The sequence below is a fragment of the Hemiscyllium ocellatum genome, chromosome 12 (genome assembly GCF_020745735.1).
Source record: "Hemiscyllium ocellatum isolate sHemOce1 chromosome 12, sHemOce1.pat.X.cur, whole genome shotgun sequence".
Taxonomy (NCBI): Eukaryota; Metazoa; Chordata; class Chondrichthyes; order Orectolobiformes; family Hemiscylliidae; genus Hemiscyllium; species Hemiscyllium ocellatum.
Window position 1 is genome coordinate 37405237 of NC_083412.1, and position 23818 is coordinate 37429054.

Below are 23818 nucleotides of genomic sequence, written 5' to 3' on the forward strand. Positions count from 1 at the left end.
TCTTAAGTTAGTGTATACAAGCTTCCTATTTGCAATAAGTGTTTTTTGTGATTAACGGTTGTTCGTAAAATTGCAGCTTGAGTTGACATTATCAAATTTCTGGACAGATTTTAATCATTTTATATGAAGCAGTAAAATTATATTTCATATATCTAATTTTGAGAATATCTTTCACCATAATTCTTTGGATGAGGTACTTTGATATCTTTAACTACATGAGTTTCTTTGAAGGGAGAGGGGCTAAGTTATGCATAACTACTGCTTTTCATTTGCACTAAAACACCTTTGTTATGCACTGGGAATTGCACAATAGACTTATGTTACGCTCAGAGCATTTCTGGATTGAATGCACTGAATTATAGAGTACTTATATTGACCAAGCTGTTTGTCATATAGAAGAATTGTAAATTCAGGAATGCAGCAATACTGTATGAGGACAAACGTTGCACTGTGCCACAAGGACTTCGAATGTCCTGAGTGACTATTTATTCCTGAGTAGCATTCCACAGTCAGTTTCATAGACTACACTCTTACAGACGTTGTCTGGGAAATCTCCAAGGCCTTAACATAATTTTGCACTAACAATACGTAACTTCACAATCTTAATGGATTTAAAATTTCATCAATAAAGCAAGAAACCTCTTATCCTTATTGAATATTATTACATTGACAACACAAGATGAAATAACTGTACCAGTGAGTATTTTTCTCTGCTTCTTTGAGCTAAATGTAATTTGTTGTGTTCTGTTTTATTTGATTTACTTTGGAAGTAGTCTAAACTCAGCTCATTTGCAATTCATCTGTTCTGTTTATAGTATGTGTATTTTATACCATTGTAATTAGATTGTTCTAAGATGTTTAGGAAGGAAATGTGTAACTGATCATGTGGTATGTGTTTGATTACCTTCCCAGCAATTGACAGAGTAAATGTTTAAAGCCAAATTTCAAACAAACTTTGTTGTGCAATATTTTACAATGCACTATCTTCTTTCTAGTCATATCTAAATTGATAAAGCTTTTGTTCACTTTTGTGATTTCAGAAATGTTGTTTCATAGCATTCAATGTTTTTGTTAAATTGTACTGTGGAGCAAATTTGATTGACAACACTGATAGGAAGTTGCACGTGATTAGTTTTAAGGAAATCCTGAAAATTTAAACTAATACAACAAAATGTTGCAGTAGGTTTAATGCTCAAATGCCTCAGTCCTGGAAGGACATAACTGAATGAAGAAGAATGAACAATACACTTCAGGCTGTCACTGTACCACAGAATATATCACGATGGAAAGGGTGGTCAAATAAAAAAAAACATAACAAAACCACAGAATTAGATTATCTGCTATATTCCTTTCAGTGATGTACGTTCTGATGCTATTGGTGGGTATCATGGAATCCAACTTCACATTGTTAATCAAATCTTCTACAGACAGATGGATAAAGGATAAATTCGAGGAAGTGACAAAGCACTGATATTGTCACAAGTGCTGTGCACCATCCTAGTTGCCATATGACAGTAAGAATATTCAATTATTGAAAGGAATCCAAAAAAAATCCAACTGAATTGAACCCCTGTTACTGCATTTTGAGGAGGCTGACAAACTGGATTGTTTACTTTGTAGAAGTAGAGCTCAGGGAAAATATTTATTAAAATATTCAAATCTATTAAAGGATTAGATTTATTGATTTAAATAATATGCTTGAAACTCACATAGTCTCCAGAATAGCAGGTACCAGTTTAAGATTAGAACTGAAAATGTGTTGCTGGAAAAGCGCAGCAGGTCAGGCAGCATCCAAGGAACAGGAGATTCGACGTTTTGGGCATAAGCCCTTCAGGAATGAGGAAAGTGTGTCCAGCAGGCTAAGATAAAAGGTAGGGAGGAGGAACTTGGGGGAGGGGCGATGGAGATGCGATAGGTGGAAGGAGGTCAAGGTGAGGGTGATAGGCCAGAGTGCGGTGGGGGCGGAGAGGTCAGGAAGAAGATTGCAGGTTAGGAAGGCGGTGCTGAGTTCGAGGGATTTGACTGAGACAAGGTGGGGGGAGGGGAAATGAGGAAACTGGAGAAATCTGAGTTCATCCCTTGTGGTTGGAGGGTTCCCAGGCGGAAGATGAGGCGCTCTTCCGGATTGACAATATAGATGTAGAAAGGATGTTTCCTAATGTGGAACAATCTAGAATGTGAGGCCACAGTTTTAGATTAAGGTGTAGCAGATTTAATACAGACGAGAAGAAATAATTTCTCTGAGGAAATACATCTGTGGAATTCACTACCTCAGTGCATGCTGGATGTTGGGACATTAAGTAAATAATGGAGATAGATTTTTAATTTGTAATGAGTTGAAGGCTATGGAAAGTGGAGTTGAGGTCGAGCTGAGATTGACCACGATGTATTAAATGACAGAGCAGACTTGAGAGACTAAATTTCTAACTCTTGCTCCTATTTCCTGTGTTCTTATATCAACTCTTTTATCTACGTTATTTAAATGAAACTCATCACAAGAACTTCACCACCACCACTGCACAGTTTTCAAGTCCTTCCTGATACATGTAATTGTTCATATTCTCAAAAGTCACTAGTGTGAATTCCAATACTGCATACTATTCTCTAACTGCCTGAGGTATTATAATTTCATAAAGGCTCATTAAAACATTTTTAAGGAGATCCAAGATGGCGGCGACTCAGCAAGTCTGAGTTTACAGTGCTCTTCCCAAAACCTGGGTAAAGTGAGTTACTCACCCCCACCACACTTACCAAACCACCCAAAAAAAATTTTCTAACCTTAATTAGCTGCTTACTATTATATTTAAGCAGTTTAATATTAAGTGGATAATGAGTAAACCAAGGGGACCCCGCAGTTCTCAGAAAACAAAGACCCCTCCCCCACCCTCCTCTCCTCCTCCGGCTGCAGCTGATGTAAAAACAGGCCTTGAAGAGATGATTGCCAGGCTGGAAACGACACTCGTCAATTTCATCACAGAATCCAGACAGAGATGGAACTCATTCGAAGAAAAGCTGCAGAAACACAGCCAGGCTCTCGAGGGACTGCAGGGCCGAGTGAAGGGGGCGGAGCTAAAGGCCACGACCTCCGAGGCTGCAGCACAAACAGCTGCAGAACAGGTGCGAGCTCTGGAGCAGAGAGTCCGGGCCTTTGAAATCTACATGGATGACCTGGATAATAGAAATCGGAGAAAGAATATCCATCTTCTGGGCCTCCCTGAACAAGAAGAGAAGGGACAGTTAGCAGTATTTCTGGAGCGATGGCTGCCCCAGCTTTTAAACCTGGGGGCTGAAACTGACCGGGTAAGGGTGGAGTGGGCCTACCGGATCGCAGTACGCGGATCTGGCCCAAACCAGCGCCCACGCCCGGTCCTGTTCCGGCTGCAGAGTTATAGGGAGAGGCAGATACTCCTGGATGCCTCCAGAAATCTTGGAAAGGATCCTAAAGCTATGATTCATGAAGGATCCAAGATTATGTTATTTCAGGACTTCTCCCCGGCTTTGGCACGAAGGAGGAAGGCGTTTGATGAGGTGAAGAAATGTCTAAGGAACTTAAATATTCAATACACCTTACGCTACCCAGCGACGTTATGCTTTACCCACGAAGGATCCGAGTATAATTTTAGATCACCAGAAGAGGCTAAGGAACTTTTAGACTCGTTTAAATAAATCGTAAGAGACAATTTATGTTGGCTTGCCTCTTCCACACTCCGTGGGGAGAAGTGGATACTTTACTCTACTTTACTTTTGCTTCTGGGAGCAGGGTTGTCTTCCTTTGCTATTTTATGTTATTATACTTAACTGTAATTTGTTGGAGTTGTAATTTTATAGTTATGTGTGTTTGTACGTGGCATTGATGCTATCAGATATACTCAGGTATGGGTGGGGAGGGGTGGGGGTGGGGCGCTCACTGTTAACTCTAGCTCGGTATTATATCTAAATCCTATTAAGGAGCGCCCGGGTCAAGGGTGGGACACTGTTTGGGAGAGGATATGGTGGACCTTTAGAAAGGAAGTAAGGCCCCCTGAGAACAAGGGGGAGGATCTCCATTCAAACATGTTTTTTTTTGTTCTTATTGTTTGGAAATAGTTTCCTTTTTATTATACTGTTATGAGTGTATTAGAGAACATTTTCTCTTGTTTGAAGGATGTAAGTGACTCAACTATACACTCTGGATAATTGTGGATTAGATTAGTAGTTAACTGAGTTTCATCGTTTTTCTTTCTTCTTTAGTATCATTCCTTTGAATTTTGATGATTATATATTTAAGATCTATTTTTATATTAATGTTTGTGCTTGAAAGTTCTGTTTATTTTTGTAAATCTGTCAAAATATTAAATTTCTAATAAAAATATCTTTAAAAAAAAACATTTTTTAAAAAATTACGATCTCTTGTGATAATTTAGAAACAAAACTTATTTGCTGTTTTTAAGCTGAAGGAACTTTTCATTCATTGCTAGCTGGGCCAGCATTTATTGCCCATCCTAGTTATTCTTGAAATGATGGTGGGTAAGCTGCCTTCTTTATTCACTAAGAACTATTTGCTGCAGGTAGACCCATAACTCTGTTAGGGAGGGGGTTCCAGGATTGAGACTAGTGACAGTGAAGAAGTGATGATATATTTCAAGTCAGGGTGATAAGTGGCTTGGAAAGGGACTCATAGGTGGCAGTGTTCTTGTGTATCTGCTGTCTTTGTCTGCTGTCTTTGTCTAAATGAAGTCAATAGTTATGAATTAGAAAGGTGCTGCCGAAAGGGCCTTGGAGAATATCTACAGTGCATATTATGGATTGGATACATTGCTGCTACTGAGTGATGGTATTTGAAGGAGTGAATGTATTGCCAATCCAGCAAGCTGCTGTGACCTGGATGGTGTCAATCTTTTTGATTGTTGTTGTTGGAGCTGCACTCATCCATCACATTCCATCACATTCCTCATTTGGGTCTTTGGTGACAGGCTTTGGGGAGTCAGGAATTTAACACCAAGTAATTCACCTTATCGCCACTGACCTGCCCTTCCACCTACAGGACTGATATGGCTTGTTCAGCGCATTTCTGGTCAATGGAAATCCCCAGGATGTTGTTAGTGGGAGAGTAAGTGATGTATTTGAATATCAAGTGGAGGTGGTTAGATTCTATCTTGTTGGAGATGGTCATTGCAAGGCATTTGTGCAACATGAATGTTACTTGCTACTTGGAGCTTAAGCGTGGACATTGTCCAGATCATGCAGTAAATGGAGCTTGGAATGTATTAGGTGGCATGGTGGCTCAGTGGTTAGCACTGTTACCTCATAGTGCCAGGGATCCAGGTTCAATTCCCGCCTTGGGCAACTGTCTGTGTGGAGTTTGCACACTTTCCCCGTGTCTGCGTGGGTTTCCTCCCGGTGCTCCAGTTTCCTCCCACAGTCCAAAGATGTGCAGTTTCGGTGAATTGGCCATGCTAAATTACCCATAGTGTTAGGAGTAGGGGAATGGGTTGCTTTTTGGAGGGTTGGTGTGGACTTGTTGGGCCGAAGGGCCTGTTTCCACACTGCAGGGAATCTCATCTCATCTCATCAGTTCCTGAGGAGTTGCAAATGGCACTGAACATGGTGTGATCATTGGTAGCTAGCCCCACTTCTGACCTTGTGACAGAGGGACCTTTTGTTGAAGCATTGGAAGATGGTTGGGCCTAAGATGCTATCCCGAGGAAATTCTGCAGAGATGTCCTGGACATCCATTACAACGATAGTCCTTTTGTGTCAGGTATGATTCAACCAGAGATGTGTTTTCCCCTGATTTCCATTGACTTCAGCTTTGCCAGGGTTCCTTGATGCCACACTTGTCAAATGTGATCTTGATGTCAAGGGCTAGCACCCTCCTCTCATTACAGGAAAATGCCCCTTTATCCATGTTTGAATAAAAGCTATTATGAGGTTGGGAACTGAATGGCCTTGGTGGAATCTTTAGCTGGATGTCAGTGAGCAGGGTATTTTTGAGCAATATTGTTGACTGTCATTGATGTCCATTGGTTGTGGAATAACCTTGTCCTGTTTGGTAGCATCAACAGGTTGACACCTTGATTTTAGACATGACTGGTGCTGTTCCGAACATGCTATCCCTCACTTTTTGTCGAACATGCCATTTAACATCCTATTAACGTGTGCCTCCAATTGCCTCTGCACTTTCACAACACTGAGATTACATCTAGGCTATTATAACATCTGTCATTTTATTACTAAAATGAATTGACTCAAATTTTCTAACATCATTTTCATCTGCTTTATTCTTTCAAACCATTCCTCCTCCATACTAACATCCCTTTGTGGATTGTTTGGTTCGCTAAACAAGCAACTGCCCCTCCTTCTTGATATTTCTGACGGCTTTCCAAATGCAATTGCCTTGTGTGCCTCTCTGATAATTATATTTCCCAGTAACTCCCCTTTGGCAGTTCTAATACACCCATGATGGATACACTGACATTGATAAGTGAGCTTTTTACCATCTTCTGATAGTGGCAGATTGATTGTATTGACATGAGGAGACATCAGCTTAAACTTGATAAACCTTATCTTTTAAAATAGGAACATAGTGTTAAAATGCTGCTTTTTCCCTAATATATGCTTTATTGTTCCCAAAACATTTCCTTCAGGAATCCTGAACGTAATCATCATCTTTGTCATCGGTGTACCGAGGAGAAGATGCTACAGGTTTGTAGGTTTAATTTAAAAGTCACCGGAGTGAAATTGGACATGAACACAGATGCAAATTCAATTGATTTGAATTTACTATTCATTCCTCCACATGCTTAATATTCCATTTTCAAGGAATCAATATGGATAGCACCTTACTATAAGCACAGGAGAAATAGGAGCTGAATTGGAACGTTTGACTTCCCTCAAGCTTGCTCTGTCATTCAATAAGATCAGGACTGATCTTTTCTTTTCCTCAACTTCCCTTTTTCATCTGCCCCCCATAACAATTGATTCCCTTGTAAACTAAAAAAATCTGTCAAACAGAACCTTGAGTATGTTCAATGATGCAGTCTCCACTGCTCCCTGGAATTCAAAATGCCAGAAATGCCATCCATCCTTGGTTGGACAAGGCTCCTGAAGTCAACCACTGAAATGCATGCCTGCTTCGGAATTATTTACAGAGGGCCACATGCACCAGTGTTTGATTGTCTGGAATTCAACCTGGCATTTGGATTGGGATTCCAGAACAAAACACAAACCCTGTGCCTTCACAAATTGTTTTTCTACCAGGGTATTGTCAGCAAACATGCTTACAGTGCACTTGGTCCATTAATTCAAGTTGTAACGGTTATATGCAAACAATTGAGGCCTTCACACTATTCACTGTGGCATTCCACTGTTGACAATCTGCAAATGACCCATTTATAATGACCTCTGTCTTCTGTTAGTTAATTCACTGTCCATGTTAATATTTCCTCAACTCCAACTTGTGTAATGTTATTATCTGGTGCCTGTAGAATGCTCTGACGGCTACATTTTCTGGTTTAGTCTTATCTACCCTACAAAAGTTCTCAAAGAACCCCAAAGTAGCCAGCCATGTTTTATGAAAGGAAAATCAATGTTGACTCTGTATTCTGAATTTTATGGTCAGCATTGCAATATTCGCCTTATATTCCCATCTACGTCCATTTCATCAATTATGCATTGATACGATTGGTGCAGTTTCTTGAGAATTCGGAGTGCTGTGTTGACATTTGACTATACTGATTGAGCGTTCTTGCTGATGTGGAAGTGTTGGCTGAAAGCCCATTGTGTTTCTTTCCCCACAATGAGGACAGAGAAGAAAACCAAAGGGACAAGTTCCCACCACCTGGGCTGTAAATTTCTAAGCATTCCTCATTTTGGCTTTCTCCTGAGATTTGGCTATCTGCTTATCTCTTCAATAGTAGGCAATGGGCTAGGAGAATCCCAAGAAGACTGAGAAGAATGTGGAAATAATTGCTCAGTGATCCAGAACGTAAGCATGGCTAAAAGGAGACAACAATTCAAAGCTTATGTCTTGTGTTCATCAGGACGCGGATGTGAGAAAAAGAACACTTATACACCATGTGAAGATGCTGCTGTTTGTTAGGTCACCAGTCATAAGTAAGATTCTTGCTCATATCTTTGGTCATGATGTCGAGATGCCAGTGTTGGACTAGAGTGGATAAAGTCAGAGGTCGCATGGCACCAGCTTACAGTCCAACAGATTTATTTGAAATCACATGCTTTTGGAACTCTGCTCCTTTGTCAGGGGAGATGCACCTGATGAAGGAGCAGCTATCCGAAAGCGTTTTACTTTAAATGAACCTATTGGCCTATAACTAGTGTTGTGTGACTTCTGATCTTTATTGATCATGCTTTGACCCTTTCCGTTCTTCCAAAATGTCGGTGATACATTTGTGACATTTGAATCCATAGCTGGCACCAAAGAATTTCCTTACACAGCTTGATAAACTCATCCTGACAAGTGGTATGTAGCATTTGTGCAGGGAATGACCATCTCCAACAAGACAGCGTCTAACCATCACCCTTGCTGTTCAGTTGTATCACCATAGCTACATCCCCCACTATCAACATTCTGCAGGTTATTATTGACTAGTCATATGAGAACAGTGGCTACAAGAGCAGGTCAGATACTAGGAGGCTTGCAGCGAGTAACCCTTTTCCTGACTCTACAACACCTGTTTGCCAACTATAAAGCACAGATCAGGAGTGTGATGGGATACTCCCACCTTCCTGGAGGAGTGCAGATGTAACATCACTCAAGATATATTTGATACCATTCAGGACAAAACATTTCACTTAATTGACTCCACATCCACAAATGTTCATTCCCACCAAATCTGATACTTAGGAGCAGCATTGTGCACATCAACAAAATGTCCTTCAGAAATTTTGCAAGGCTTCTCAGGCAGCATCTTCAAATGCATGACGCTACCATCTAAAAAGACAAAGGCAGCAGATGATGGGAACACCATCACTTGCAAGTTCCCCTCCAAGCCAAACACGATTCTTACTTGGAAATATATCACTGTTCCTCCACCGTGATTGGGTCAAAATCCTGGAAATCTGTCCCTAACAGCATCTTGCGTCTATCTAATCTTATGAATTGCTGCACTTCAAAAAAACATCTCGCCACCACCTTCTCGAGAGGAACCAGGAATGGGGAATAAATGCTGGCCAGAGCTGAAAATGTGTTGCTGGAAAAGCGCAGCAGGTCAGGCAGCATCCAAGGAGCAGGAGATTCGACATTTTGGGCATAAGCCCTTCTTCAGGAATGAGGAAAGTGTGTCCAGCAGGCTAAGATAAAAGGTAGGGAGGAGGGACTTGGGGGAGGGGCGATGGAGATGTGATGGGTGGAAGGAGGTCAAGGTGAGGGTAATAGGCCGGAGTGGGTGGGGGCGGAGAGGTCAGGAAGAAGATTGCAGGTTAGGAAGGCGGTGCTGAGTTCGAGGGATTTGACTGAGACAAGGTGGGGGGAGGGGAAATGAGGAAACTGGAGAAATCTGAGTTCATCCCTTGTGGTTGGAGGGTTCCTAAGTGGAAGATGAGGCGCTCTTCCTCCAACCGTCGTGCTGTTATGGTCTGGTGATGGAGGAGTCCAAGGACCTGCATGTCCTTGGTGGAGTGGGAGGGGGAGTTAAAGTGTTGAGCCATGGGGTGAAAATGTGTTGCTGGTTAAAGCTCAGCAGGTCAGGCAGCATCCAAGGAACAGGAAATTCAACGTTTCGGGCCAGAGCCCTTCATCAGGAATGGGGTGGTTGGGTTGGTTGGTCCGGGTGTCCCAGAGGTGTTCTCTGAAACGTTCCGCAAGTAGACGGCCTGTCTCTCCAATATAGAGGAAGCCACACCGGGTGCAGCGGATGCAATCGATGATGTGTGTGGAGGTGCAGGTGAATTTGTGGTGGATATGGAAGGATCCCTTGGGGCCTAGGAGAGAAGTAAGGGAGGAGGTGTGGGCGCAGGTTTTGCATTTCTTGCGGTTGCAGGGGAAGGTGCCGGGAGTGGAGGTTGAGTTGGTGGGGGGTGTGGACCTGACGGAGTCACGTAGGGAGTGGTCGTTTTGGAACGCTGATAGGGGAGGGGAGGGAAATATATCCCTGGTGGTGGGGTCCGTTTGGAGTTGGCTGAAATGACGGCGGATGATACACTGTATACGGAGGTTGGTGGGGTGGTAGGTGAAAACCAGTGGGGTTCTGTCCTGGTGACAGTTGGAGGGGCGGGGCTCAAGGACGGAGGAGCGGAAAGTGGAGGAGATGCGGTGGAGGGCATCGTCGATCACGTCTAGGGGGGAATCTGCAGTCCTTGAAGAAGGAGGCAGAGATACCCGTATCCCATGAATGATGAAAAGAAAACACCTGATATCTACCCTGGAAATGCAACAATCAAATGAGTTCTCTTTCTTCAATATCTCAGTTGAGAAATCTTCCAAAAGATTTTCAACTGAAAACCTACAGTGAATTCTCAGTAAATGTGGCTTCAAGGTCAACCTTATTTGCAATATTATGGTTAACCATCTGACAATCTACTCACCATGTAAATTTTTACACTGCAGTCATAGCGATTCTGCATGATAATCAATATTAGAGTCATAGAGATGTACAGCGTGGAAACAGACCCTTCGGTCCAACCCGTCCATGCCGACCAGATATCCCAACCCAATCTAGTCCCACTTGCCAGCACCCAGCCCATATCCCTCCAAGACCTTCCTATTCGTATACTCATCCAAATGCCTCTTAAATGTTACAATTGTACCAGCCTCTACCACTTCCACTGGCAGCTCATTCTGATCAAATCATTACTTGCTGTATATTTAAAAAAAAACATAAGGACTTATGTCCACCACTTTTGGTTCTGATTTGGTGCCCTCAGAATACACGAAAAGGTGTCTCCCAGGTGAAGCTAGCCATCTAATTCTTACTTTACAGGGAGAAAGTGAGGACTACAGATGCTGGAGATCAGAGTTGAGAGTTAAGGGTTAATGATGGGCTCAGAACATCAACTCTCCTGCTCCTCGGATGCAGCCTGACCTACTGTGCTTTTGCAGCACCACACTCTGCAGTCTTACTTTACAGTAAACCCACAAGTGATCTTGTTTTCCACTAATCCGATGTTGCTGTCCAGCCAAAAAAGATATTTTGCCTTCTACACAAATGTGTACCATTCTGGTCGCATTGCTATTGGATGTATATTATTAAATTGGAGAGCGTGCAGAAAAGATTTTCAAAGATGTTACTGGGACTGGAGGTTTTGAGTTATGAGAAGAGGCTGGATAGGCTAGAACTTTTTTCAGTGAAGTGTAGGAGGTTGAGGGCTGATCTTATTAAAGATTATAAAATCATGACAGGCATAGTTAAGGTGAATAGTACAGGTTATTTCCCTAGTGCAGGGGAGTTCAAACGAGAGGGCATAATTTTAGTATGATAGGAGGAAGAATTAGAAGGGACCTGAGCGGTTACTTTATCACACAGAGGGTGGTATGTATATGGAATGAGCTGCCATAGTAAGTGGTATAGAACATTTGAAAAAACATTTGGACAGGTTAATGAATAGAAAAGGTTTAGAGGGATATGGGCTAAATGCAGGCAAATGGGACTAGTTTCATTTGGGAAACTTGGTCAGCATGGAAGAAATGGATGAAGGGTCTGTTTCCTTTCAGTACGACTCTGTTAAATCAGCCATGTGATGCTTTTGTGCGTGCTAGAGTCTATGTATATTAATACACAGGACTCTACAGATTATTTTTGTCGAAATTCCTTTTGCCCCGAATGCACCCGAAATGTCATCAACACCTGCCAATCATTGCATTTCCATTATAATACTCCAACCAATCAGAATCAACCTGCTTGTTCTGAGAATTAAGATTAACAGTTGACTGCTTATCTCCATGCCATAGATGGCCCAACTAATCAGCACCAGTTTAGAATGATTGAATCCTTATAATGTGGAAGCAGGTCTTTTGGCCATCAGGTCCACACCAAACCTCTGAAAACTATCCCACTCAGATGCACTCACCACCACCCACCCCCCCCACCCCCCCACACACACCCCACGTTGTCCCTGTAACCCCACATTTCCCATGACAAATCCATCTAGCCTGTACATCCATGGACACTATGGATAACTTACCATTCATCTACTCTTACAAATTGGTCTCGCTTTGTTCAAATCTGTTTTATTATGATATGGGGTAAACCTTCCTGCACACTTTAACTGGGCAACATAGAAAAGATTTATCCCATGCAGTAATGTGTAAAACTTCGAGAGGCCAATAACTAATTTAAAGTAAAAGTAACAACTTTATTTCTTAAAGTATAATAGAGGATAATTAACTAACAACTGTTTACAACTCCTTCCTCTAACCTATCTTTTACCTTCTCCTTCCACAATACTAGTCTGATAAAACTCCCAATTAAGATTTACAAAACAAAACTTCTCATCTCAAAACCAGGTAGCTTTCTGTTCTCCTCTGTATTCCTATCGTCTTTGCTTCTTCTCGGGGATTTTGCTTCACAGGTTACTGTTCGATAAAGGCACCCTTTTAAGAGAGCTTTATTTTAGGCAGTTTTTACATATTGGTAGCTTGGCAGTTCTCCTCTCAACTGTTCAATTTTCCCTGGTCAAAACCCCCCAATGCATCGGATTGTGTCATTGGCTTTTAAGATTGTCAATCTACTCAATTCAAACTTGATCGGAGGTGGGTATTTTGGGGTATGATTTAAACTGGCTAAATTCAATTTTGTTTTTGTCTCCCAGCAACCAGCTAATCAGGTTGTTTGAACAAATGTTACTTTTTTGCCAGAACACTTGGTGCTGTCAAGTAGTTTTTGTGAGTTTTTAACCCTTTCAAAGGTACAGTACACCCACATTCTCATGGCAGTTTCATGCATCCTGGTCCTAAAGGGTGCAAGAAGAAAGGCTTTGCATTTTTGTCTCATTTTTAGCAATGTTTAAGGATTTTATGCATCAAAGCACATTTTGTTCATGTGGTATGAGAGCCATTTTATCTAATGCCAATCTGAAGAGACAAACCAAAAATCCTCTACAGCAATTGTGAATATGTTTACACATGTTACAGAAATTACAGCGTGTCAAGCTTTCTTGTTATGTTCTGTGTACTGTAGAACCAAAGAAGTGTGCAGAATACTTAGAGTAGGGAGCCACACGTCAGAACTTAAGTACCCACGTAACATCCTTAGTTGTCTGAGAGTTGTTCATGATAGTTTTCCAAACATTGTCATTTACGGAATATCTCAATGGAGCAACTTTAAGAGACAAGACTGAATCACTGCCATTCTAAATCTCAATCAACTGACCCAATTGACTACTGAAATTCTCATTGCAAATGGTAATTATAAGAAGTATATCATTTTTTTTCTGTTTTGGGATTCCAGTATTGAAATCGGCACTTGTTGTAGCTATCCCAATATTGTTACAGCTATCGCCATTCTGATACTGTCAGCACTTGAAATTAAAGAAATTGTGCAGCTCGATACCAATATCAGACAACTGTTGCCTTTGGGTCATGCTTACCTGGTAGTATAGTATTGTTGCTTAAAAATATGTTGCTGGAAAAGTGCAGCAGGCCAGGCAGCATCAAAGGAGCAGGAGAATCGATGTTTCTGCTGTTCCTTTGATGCTGCCTAGCCTGCTGCATTTTTCCAGCAACACATTTTTAAGCTCTGATCTCCAGCATCTGCAGTCCTCACTTTCTCCTAGTATAGTATTGTTGTCTTGCCCAAGCAATGAAGGGATCTTGCCATTTGATATTTCAGTCTTGTGGGCTGTGCATGAATGCTACTTGTGCTGTTGAGTTATATCTCATATTTAAATAGCAGACATATATGTGTAAAATAGTTATCAGTCATCAGTTCCTTACAGGAGAAAGTGAGGACTGTAGATACTGGAGTTCAGAGTCGAGAGTGTGTTGCTGGGAAAGCACAGCAGGTCAGGCAGCTTCCGAGGAGCAGGAGAATCACTCCTATACACAGTTCTAACATAACATGTGAAACTTTGGCATTGCTCCACATGGTTACCAAATATTAATAATAGCAATTAATTCACTGATGACATTAGAAATCATGACTAAAGAATAATGGAGCATCTGATGGCCCTTTCTTTTAGATGGTAACTGGACACTGGAAATGCCATGAGTGATTTGCAGATTTTGTTTTCCTACTGAAATGATTCCTTCATGGAAACAATTTCCAAGTAACGTTATGTATCTTTAACTTACTTAAAATCTGTCTAAATTGCCATTTTAAATATACAGAAGCCTCTTTGTGTTTGGAGTTTGTGTTTTTGGATGTTTGCTAGCAAATATTTAGCTATTGCTCTGTCCACAAATGGATGGCATTTAAGTGCTACTACAAGAGTTATACTTTGTAGGTGCATTTGTACAATATGTAATGTCAATTTTTCCTTTCAAAACAGTTACAGTATTAATACATGTGTAATTAATTGTATTAACGATGGAAAACTGTGAAGGTCGCAGTCTATGCAAAAGAGGTGAAAGTAATTACAAAAGTTCTGAATCACTTTATTGCAAACAGCCAATGACAATGGTTTGTGCTAATTAATCGGTTTTGTTGCAGAAATTATTTTTAATTGTTTTCTTCCATCTCTCTTTTGAAAAGGCAGTCAGGTAAATTTACAAACTGAGGCACCCTCCACTGTCTCGCACTGTGATCATTGTCTCATAAATGTCCAGATTGTAAAAACTCAGTCCTGTCTTAGCTGAAGTTTATTCATTTTCTTAAAAATAAAACCTGATTCAGGCATGTAATATCATATCTCTGGAGCAGATGGGACTTGCACCCAGCTCTTTTGGTTTAAAAGTCGGGCCACTAACTGTGTGCCAAAAGGATCTCCACATGCATTTCTTAGCATTTGATAAATTTTTAGTTAATAATGATGAGGAATTTCAACTGAGAGTCATTGAAACAAACATCAATAAGCTGATAATAGGATGCTGTACAATCATGAAAAGAGGACATTTATAACAATGTCTTTCCATCAAGCATGGGGTTCTCTGTACTCCCCAGTCTGGACTGCGAATGAAGTATTTGGATTTTGTTACCAGCAGGTCAAAACTCCAATGTGTTTCTTCAATGGAATTCTTCCACTTGACAGAAAAAAATGAACAGGCCAAGTGGAATAAGGCACGTAGGAGAATTTAGATAACCTGAGAAGATTAAATTGTTATTTAGTTAATGGAAATATTTCTGATGAATTTTCATGGATCTTTCCTTTCATTAGCTATGGTTATGTTTCTGTCTATAACGTTGTAAATATGCTAGTTTGGGGTAGAAGCTGCAATTAAAGATTGTCATGTTTGCTTTACCTGCCTACATTGGAATATTTAGGAAAGGGAGTCAGCTGCTTTGTGAAAGAGAAATCTCCTGTCCCACAATGCTCAGCTCTCGCTTCTGACAGGCCAAAATGGGGATATCTTGGCCAAATACAGGAATGTGTGAGAGGAAGGAAGGCAATCTGCAAATGTATTGCCTATTAGTGTATTCCGCATGACATCTCTTAGATTCTTAATTTCAGATTGACCTCTCTGTTAACTAGAAATGTTTGTTCCTTTGTGTTGTATATCGATTTGACTGAAGTTTGTGCTCTAAGGTTCCAACATAAATGGGTTGTGCTATATTCTGCTGGCTGGTGATTTACTTGCAATTTCTAACTGAGCTAAGCGTCTGACTGCTTCATGATATTCTACTGTGAAAAGTGAAATGATGCTTCTCTTTAATAATACCCCTAAAATCTAGAATAAGATTATGACGTATAAAGTAATTGTAGAAACACACTTATTCAGTCTATAGCTGTCTGGAAAGATGTGAACTGTAATGATAGTTCAGCAAATGAGTATTATCTGGTAGTCCATTGGTGACCGTGGTACTATGGTGTCATCTGATTCAAAGACAGAAATGTCTGAAAAACTGGGTTCAGAAGAAGGGTCACTGGACTTAAAATGTTAACTGCAGTTTCTCTCCACAGATGCTGCCAGACTTGCTGAGTTACTCTCGCACTTTCTGCTTCTGTTTCAGATATTCAGCATCTGCAGGCTTATTTTGTTTTAATTTGGCATTGATCAGATTTTTTTTTGTCGTGTGCAGAGATCAGCCACAGGTAATGTGTTGGGTAGTTCCTGCAATCACAATGTATTAGAATCTTGTCAGGTATATTAGTTTGATGTGTTGCTGGAAAAGCGCAGCAGGTCAGGCAGCATCCATGGAGCAGGAGAATTGTCGTTTCGGGCATAAGGCCTTCTTCAGGAATGAAGAAGGGCTTATGCCCGAAACATCGATTCTCCTGCTCCTTGGATGCTGCCTGACCTGCTGCGCTTTTCCAGCAACACATTTTTCAGCTCTGATCTCCAGCATCTGCAGTCCTCACTTTCTCCTCCCAGATATATTAGTTTCTTGACTGTGTTCACAGGTATTCAATCATTTGACAGACTCTGACTCACGGTGCATGGATCTGGAACTGGCGAAAATTGGCTGTGTCCTTGACCATTCAAAAATCACTTAAGAAAATGGAGATTAGGTAATTGGTTTAGGTTAGGGTGCGTTTACAGTGACCGGTTCCCAATGAAATAGAATTCCTGACTGCCTGACTCGTATTGGCATGGCTTGCCAGCAGTAGAAAAATTCAGGCCATACATTTTGGGTTGAACTTCAACAATTATAACTCTATCCCAGCACAAAGATGAATTGCAGAAGTGAGGACGGTTTTATTGTGTGAAACAGTGTCTCTGTATGTCTTCAGTTCAAGAAGCTTAACTCTCGATAATCCAAGTAATGCTTTCTCTTTCTTTCTCAATTCCTAGTGATTTCTAAATATGTTTTTGATATATTATCAAATGAAAATCTGCCAAATTTCAAAATGTTATGAGGAATACAGACACTTTCCTTCTGTTTCTTACTCAGAGTCATAGAAATGTACAGCACAGGAACAGACCCTTCGGTCCAACTCATCCATGTTGACCAGATATCCTAACCCGATCTAGTCCCATTTGCCAGCAATTGGCCCATATCCCTCTCAACTCTTCCTATTCATACACCCATCCAGATGCCTTTTAAATTCTGCAATTGTACCAGCCTCCACGACTTCCTTTGGCAGCTCCTTTCCATACACTCGCCATCCTCTGCATGAAAAAGTTTCCCCTTAGGTCTCTTTTAAATCTTACCCCTCTCATCCTAAACCTATGCCCTCCAGTTCTGCACTCCCCACCTTGGGGAAAATACATTGTCTATTTACCCTATCCATGCCCCTCATGATTCTACAAACCTCAAAAAGGTCACCTCTCGGCCTCCGACGCTCCAGGGAAAACAGCCCCAGCCTATTATGCCTCTCCCTATAGCTCAAATCCTCCAACTTCTGAGGCAGAAGTGGGTACTGCAGTTGGTGGAGATTAGAGTCAAAATTAAAGTGGTGCTGGAAAAGCATAGCAGGTCAGGAAGCATCCGAGGAGCAGGAATGTCAACGTTTCGGGCAAAAGTCTTTCATCAGTAATGAGACTGGGAGTCTTGGGGGTGGAGAGATAAATGGGAGGGGGGGTAGGGCTGGAGAGAAGGTAGCTGAAAGTGCAATAGGTGGATGGAGGTGGGGGTGAAGGTGATAGGTCAGAGAGGAGTCTGGAGTGGATAGGTGTGAAGGAAGTTTGACAGGTGGGACGGGTCATGAGGTGGAAGGTTGGAACCTCATGTAAGGTGGGAGAGATGAAATGAGGAAACTTGTAAAGTCCACATTGATGACATGGGGTTGAAGGAGCTTGAGTTGGAAGATGAGGCGTTCTTCCTCCAGACGGTGAGGGAGTGTCACTGGAGGAGACCCAGGACCTGCATGTCCTTGACAGAGCGGGAGGGTGAGTTGAAATATTTGGCCACAGGGCAGTGGGGTTGATTGGTATGGGTGTCCCAGAGATGTTCTATGAAGCACTCTGCGAGAATGTGTTCGGTCTCCCCAATGTATAGGAGACCGCATCAGGAGCAACGGATACAATAAATGACGTGTGGAAGTGCAGTTGAAACTTTGGATGTGGAACGCTCCTTTGGGTCCTGGGGGGAGGTGTGGGCGCAGGTTTTGCAATTCCTGCAGTGACAGGAGAGGAGGGTGGGTTGTAGGGGGCGTGTGGACCTGATGAGGTAGTCATGGAGGGAATGTGCTGATCTGGACATGAATAGATACAGTAAATTAGAATTGATCCACTTGGGGTTATTTTGACTAAGAATGATGATGCATTAAGTCTAAATTAAAGCAAAAATTCTCCAATTATTTTTAGGACAGTTGGTTGAGCTAATCTGGGGTGACTGCCCTTACCATCAATGCAAAGTGGCAGCGAGGGGCCTCAGCATAGGTGGAGTCAAGGTCCTATCAACTTTAGCTGTTTCTCCAATGACCGACCCTCCATCACAAGATCAAAAGTGGCGATGTGCAAAAATCATTAATCAATGTTCAGTCACATTCACAACTCCTCAGATACTTAAGTAGTCCACCTTGAAATGCAGTAAAACTTGGATGGTATTCAAGATTGGGCTTTTCAAAAAAAAATCATGGATGGCTTTTGGGTATATTTAGTTAAGCACAGCGGTTATTGTCCATCCTTATTTGTCTTTTGGGTAGGCAGTAATAAGCTGCCTTCTTGAACAGATGTTGTTCATGTGTATGTGCACCCACAGTGCAATTTGGGAGGGAGTTCAGGATTTGACCCAGCAACAGTGAAAGAATAGTTCCAAGTCAGAATAGGGTCTGGCTTGGAGGGGAAATTACAGATGATGGTGTTCCCATGTAATGCTATCCTTCTACTTCAAGGTAGATTGAGTTCACTGGTTTGGAAGATGTTGTCAAAGGAGCTTTGAGTTACTGCAGTGAATTTTGTAGATAGTGCATTGTGCCCCCATACATTTGGTGCTGAAGGTGGTCGAGGGCATACTAGTCAAGCTTTGTCCTGGATGCTGTCAAGCCGTTTGAGTGTTGGTGGTGCAGTCATCCAAGCAAATGGAGAGTTTGCCATCACGCTCCTGATTTGAGCCTTGTAGATAATGACAGGCTTTGGGAAGTAAGGAGGTGAGTTATTTGCTACTAGATTCCCAGTCATTAATGTTGTTGTTGTTGTTGTTGTCATTGCTATGTTTATTCAGTTTCTGGTCAGTGGTAACCTCCTAAGATGTTGACAATTGGAGATGTAGGGAAGGTAATGCCATTGAATGTCAAGAGGCAATGGCTAGATTTTCTCTTTGGGGATGGATCGTGCATGGCACTATGTGGTGTAAATGCATTTTGCTACTTGTCAGTCAAACCTTAATACTGTCCGGCTTTGGATGAATTTGGTCATAGACTGCTTTAGTATCTGTAGAGTCACAAATGTTGCTGAACATTGTGTAATCATCAGCTAACATCACCATTTCAGACCTTAATGATCGAGGGAAGGTTATTAAAACAGCTCAAAATGGTTGGGCCTAGGACACTCCTGAAGAGTGCCAAGAGAAATGTCCTGGAGCTGAGAAGATTCACCTCCATCAATCGTAACTACATTCCTCTGTACTAAACATGAATCCAACTCATCGAGTTTTCTCCCCATGTTCGTTTACTCCTGTTTTCTTCAAGCTCCATGATGCTACAATTGATAAGATTTTACCAGTGTGTCAGACAGTTTCTTGGTTCTGTACATTGAACAGTTCTTTGCTCATTGTCCATTGGACTGTACGGTATTGCTTGCACCTCGGTCAGGTTTGAAACAGTTTTCTAGTAGAGGTGTGTTGACATGTTTCTAAGTAGTTATATATTAGTACTGAGGAAACAACAACTCATTTATATCTTTAACAAAATCAACTATCCCATGACATTTCCCATGAGCATTATCAAAACAAGTGTGACCATATTATGAATGATGACCAAAAGTTTAGTCAAAAGAGGAAGAAAACAAAGTTGAAGGCAAAATCATTTGCGGTTGGAGATTTGGAGCATACAGTGAGGGGAAATGAAAGCACGTGCACTAAGAATGAAGCAATTAAATTGGGGATGCTGAAGTGGCGAGAATTAAGTGACAGCAGACATGTGAGAGTTGTTTGCCTGGAGGAGATTAAGACACTGGAATACAGAATTAGAGGGACACTGGTAGTGATGCAATGGGAAATTCCCCAATTGTGATATGCTGTCATGGACAATAATAAGGATAGATCAGTCCTTTTAAAGGACTTTTCATATTGCCAGAATGTCTCATTACAGCCAATGGATTAGTTTTGAATTTTGATACCTATTGGTTGGTAAAATGATCTATTTAACTACAGTAAGATTTCATAAGCAGCAAAGAAACGATGGTCCAATTTGTTGTTATTCATTGAAGGATGCAAGTTGGACAGAATAATTGGACACATCTCTTCAGTGAATAATACTGTGGGATATTTAACTAAACAGATCATTTAATCCAGTTGGAAATTTGCTTTGGGAATTGCAGCATCCCCTCAACTGAATGTTGCAGCACGTCCGGGAGCAGCATTTTCCTCAAATTTCTGAACCGAGTGTATTGCCAAGTGAAGCTGCCATTTGGGAATGCTGAGGAAGCCTGACCCATGCTGGTGATTGTACTGGTATGTGAAAGTGGCAAGGGAGTAACTTTTCATCTTGACTCCTAGAACAGTATACCAATGGAACGTCATTAGTTTTCTATGGCAATGAAACTTGGAGAGTATTAAGAATGAACACCTACACTGTCCATTTATCATCCAAGTAGTGAAGGTAAACATCCCTAACTACCCCTTCACCCCCCTCCACCTTCCCCTCCTCAAAGTCGCATGATAGCTCAGTGGTTAGCACTGCTGCCACAGCGCCAGGGACCCGGGTTCGATTCCCTCCTCAGGCGACTGTCTGTGTGGAGCTTGCACATTCTCCCCATGTCTGCGTGGGTTTCCTTCGGGTGCTCCAGTTTCCTCCCATAATCACAGATGTTCAGGATGGGTGAATTGGTCATGCCCATCGTGTTAGGTACATTAGTCAGTGATATATATAGGGTAGGGGAATGGGTTTTGAGAGGGTCGGTGTGGACTTGTTGGGCTGAAGGGTCTGTTTCCAGACTGTTGGGAATCTAAAGAAGGGCTTCTCCATTCCTGAAGAAGGGCTCATGCCCGAAATGTCGATTCTCCTGCTCCTTGGATGCTGCCTGACCTGCTGCGCTTTTCCAGCAACACATTTTCAGCTCTGTAGGGAATCTAATCAAAGTCTGGGCACCAAGCTTAAGTTGGAATCAATTCGCTTTGACAAGTGCACAAACTTTTGAGTTTCAAAGTCTGTGCAGAGCACACACTTCATTCTCTCTCTCAACCAGTTTGATTTGTAGCTTTGGTAAGTCTCACAATTACTTGGGGGGGGGGGGGGAGAGGAGGGAGAAACGGTTTCAGCTTTCTCCAAAGACTATGGAGAATGTAATCCTTTGTTTTTTGGTCACATTTGGGCTGTTCACTGTCACCGAGGAAGGCTGTGGTCTGAGAAATGGCATTTGTCCTTGGGGTTCAGGGAGCTTTCCTCCAGTGAGTGCCGGGATTAGTTAAGAGTGACAAGCCCTGAGCAAGACATGGAGAGCTGTGACGCCAGGCATGTAGCAGCTGCATAACAATTGCGGCGAGGGCTCACGTTCGGCATGGCCACCTAGTTTAACTTGAATCATGTCAGAGAGTGGCTGCTGGAATTCAAATAGACTTCCTGGCTCCCACCAGCCTGACGGTAATAGAATGCTCTCAGGAAAATGACAGATGCAGGGACAGGATACCGCTTTGCACTATTCTGATGTATTTCGGCTGCGAGCCCGATGGACTGACTGACTGAGCAGCTGGCATGGAAGGTAAGCTTACAAGGCAGTTGCATCATGATAAACATAATTAGAAAATGACCATGACGGGACATATGTTAGAACGGGCTGGATTGACAGCAAAGATTTCTGGCAAGGCTCCCTCAGACTCTGCTGAGCAAATGCTGGCGTCTTAATATATTGTGATCCTCACACTGATTGTTTAAAAAAAAACACTGTATTTCTGACTGCTGGAAAGCTCACTTGGAAAGGACGTGTCTCTTCAAAATAAAACAATCTTACAGACAGCCCCGCCCCCGGTAGATCTAGCAGCAGGTTCATTAAGTGCGAGTTGTTTGATGATGCTTTAGTTTTGACTGATGTCTGTAGGTTGACTGTGAGCTTCCAGTAAACTCAATGGGCTGCCTCACAGCTGGGCTCGCTTCTCTTTCCCTCCCTCTCTCTCTCTTTCTCTCCCCTCGCTTGTTTTCGGCGCCGTGCTGATCCGCCAGGGCTGCTCAGGGATTGCAGACCGAGGCGAGCGTGTGTTTTTGTTGTGAAACTAGACAGGCAGAGAGAGAGAGAGAGACTAGACTCGCCTTTCAGGATCCGTGGAGCTGATCCAGAAAACACACGAGGAATTCTTTCCTGCCGCGAAAATGTTTCTGACAGACGTAGGTGCGTGGGTTTTCCAGGGAATTCCTTTTTACCCCCTCCCACCCACCCCCTCAAAAAAAGATGATGCATTTACTAATCTCGCGTCCGAGTTCCCAATGAGGCATTCCCACTAAGAGGCATTAAAACAACTGCTCGGAGGTAGGCAAAGAGGCATAAACACAGGCAGGTTGACCTGTAAGTTTTATTTTAAGTCCATCCCCAGCATTTCAAGCACCGCTTTGTAACAAAAAAAATGCGGGGAGGATTTGACAAAAGGAGCCTCCTAATTGACACTGTACTCGGGGAAACTTCATTGCATTTGGATTTTATAAAGACAGCCCATCTTTTTCTATGTTTCTGCTCAAGTATCTCGTCTATAAACGCTGTCTACAGCGTAGAGCATTGCAACTAGTGTACTCCAGACTAAATGCAACACGCAGGATGATCGGAGAATATGCGCTGCCTGGGTATAGTGAGTCCATAAAACATAGCATAAAAATCTGAATTGAATGCAGTGATTTCGCATTTCTGTAAAACCAACTTGTGCTTTCCAAAGGATCCGACCATTTTTCTCTTCTTTGAGGCTACACCGCTAGATACCGTTTGCACAGCTGTAAACACGATTTGTACTGCTATCAGGAACTGGCGGAACATCACTGGTTTCAGGGCAAGGTAACCAGACACCAGTTTTCCCATTCATTTCCCCTGTCCCTACTCTTGTCCTTTTCAATCTTTTTCTTGTACCTCCCAACCACGCTGTGGAAATTTTGGTACGTGTAATCTAATTAATCTTTACATATATTTTGGAAAGGCACTGCAAACCTGGGAACAGGTTGACTCTTTAGTTTACTTAAAATAGATTTGTTGAATAGTCTGTGTCTCTAAACTAAAAGGCTTCCTTCTCAGCAGATCTCTCGCGATGTACACGAGTGATATGGTAAATTCCGTGGTCGGCTTTGTGCTTTTTGGATACTGTTTCCAAATTTAGTGTTTGGCACCTTTCAGATTTGAAGATGTCTCTTCCTTCAAATGGCAGGAGGTGAAGCTTTTTATATGATCAAATTGCAGAAATCTATAAGAATCCGAATAATAACAAATATAAAGTTTTCTCAGAATACATAAAGAAACCCTCAAATCTTTTGATTTTGGCATCAATGCATTTGTTATCATCCACAAACAGCTTGTCAGTTCGTAAGGTTGTAGGTAGAGGTATTGAATGTCGGTCATTGAAACACTGGACAGCACAATTTTACTTTTTGTACATTGTTTTACAGTCATTCAATCATTTGGGCATGTTATGCTGCTCTGTTTAAGGTTAACTTTGTGTAAGTCATTGCAATCATCAAATGTTGAAGTGAGTAATGCCATTGTTTATGTTAT

At 41.9% G+C, this 23818-nt stretch overlaps 1 protein-coding gene across 5 annotated transcripts in view; it reads left to right on the forward strand.

Moving 5' to 3' along the window:
• dmd (dystrophin) overlaps window positions 1–23818 on the forward strand; it is a 1983095-nt gene that overhangs the window by 173925 nt on the left and 1785352 nt on the right. The window contains exon 1 of one of the 5 annotated variants that reach the window (XM_060833516.1): window positions 21782–21835. The exons of the other annotated variants lie outside the window; for them this stretch is intronic. Coding sequence (XP_060689499.1) covers window positions 21829–21835 — 7 coding nt within the window. The 5' untranslated portion in view covers window positions 21782–21828. Of the gene's footprint in view, window positions 1–21781; window positions 21836–23818 lie in introns of those variants that run through there. 5 annotated transcript variants of the gene reach the window in all.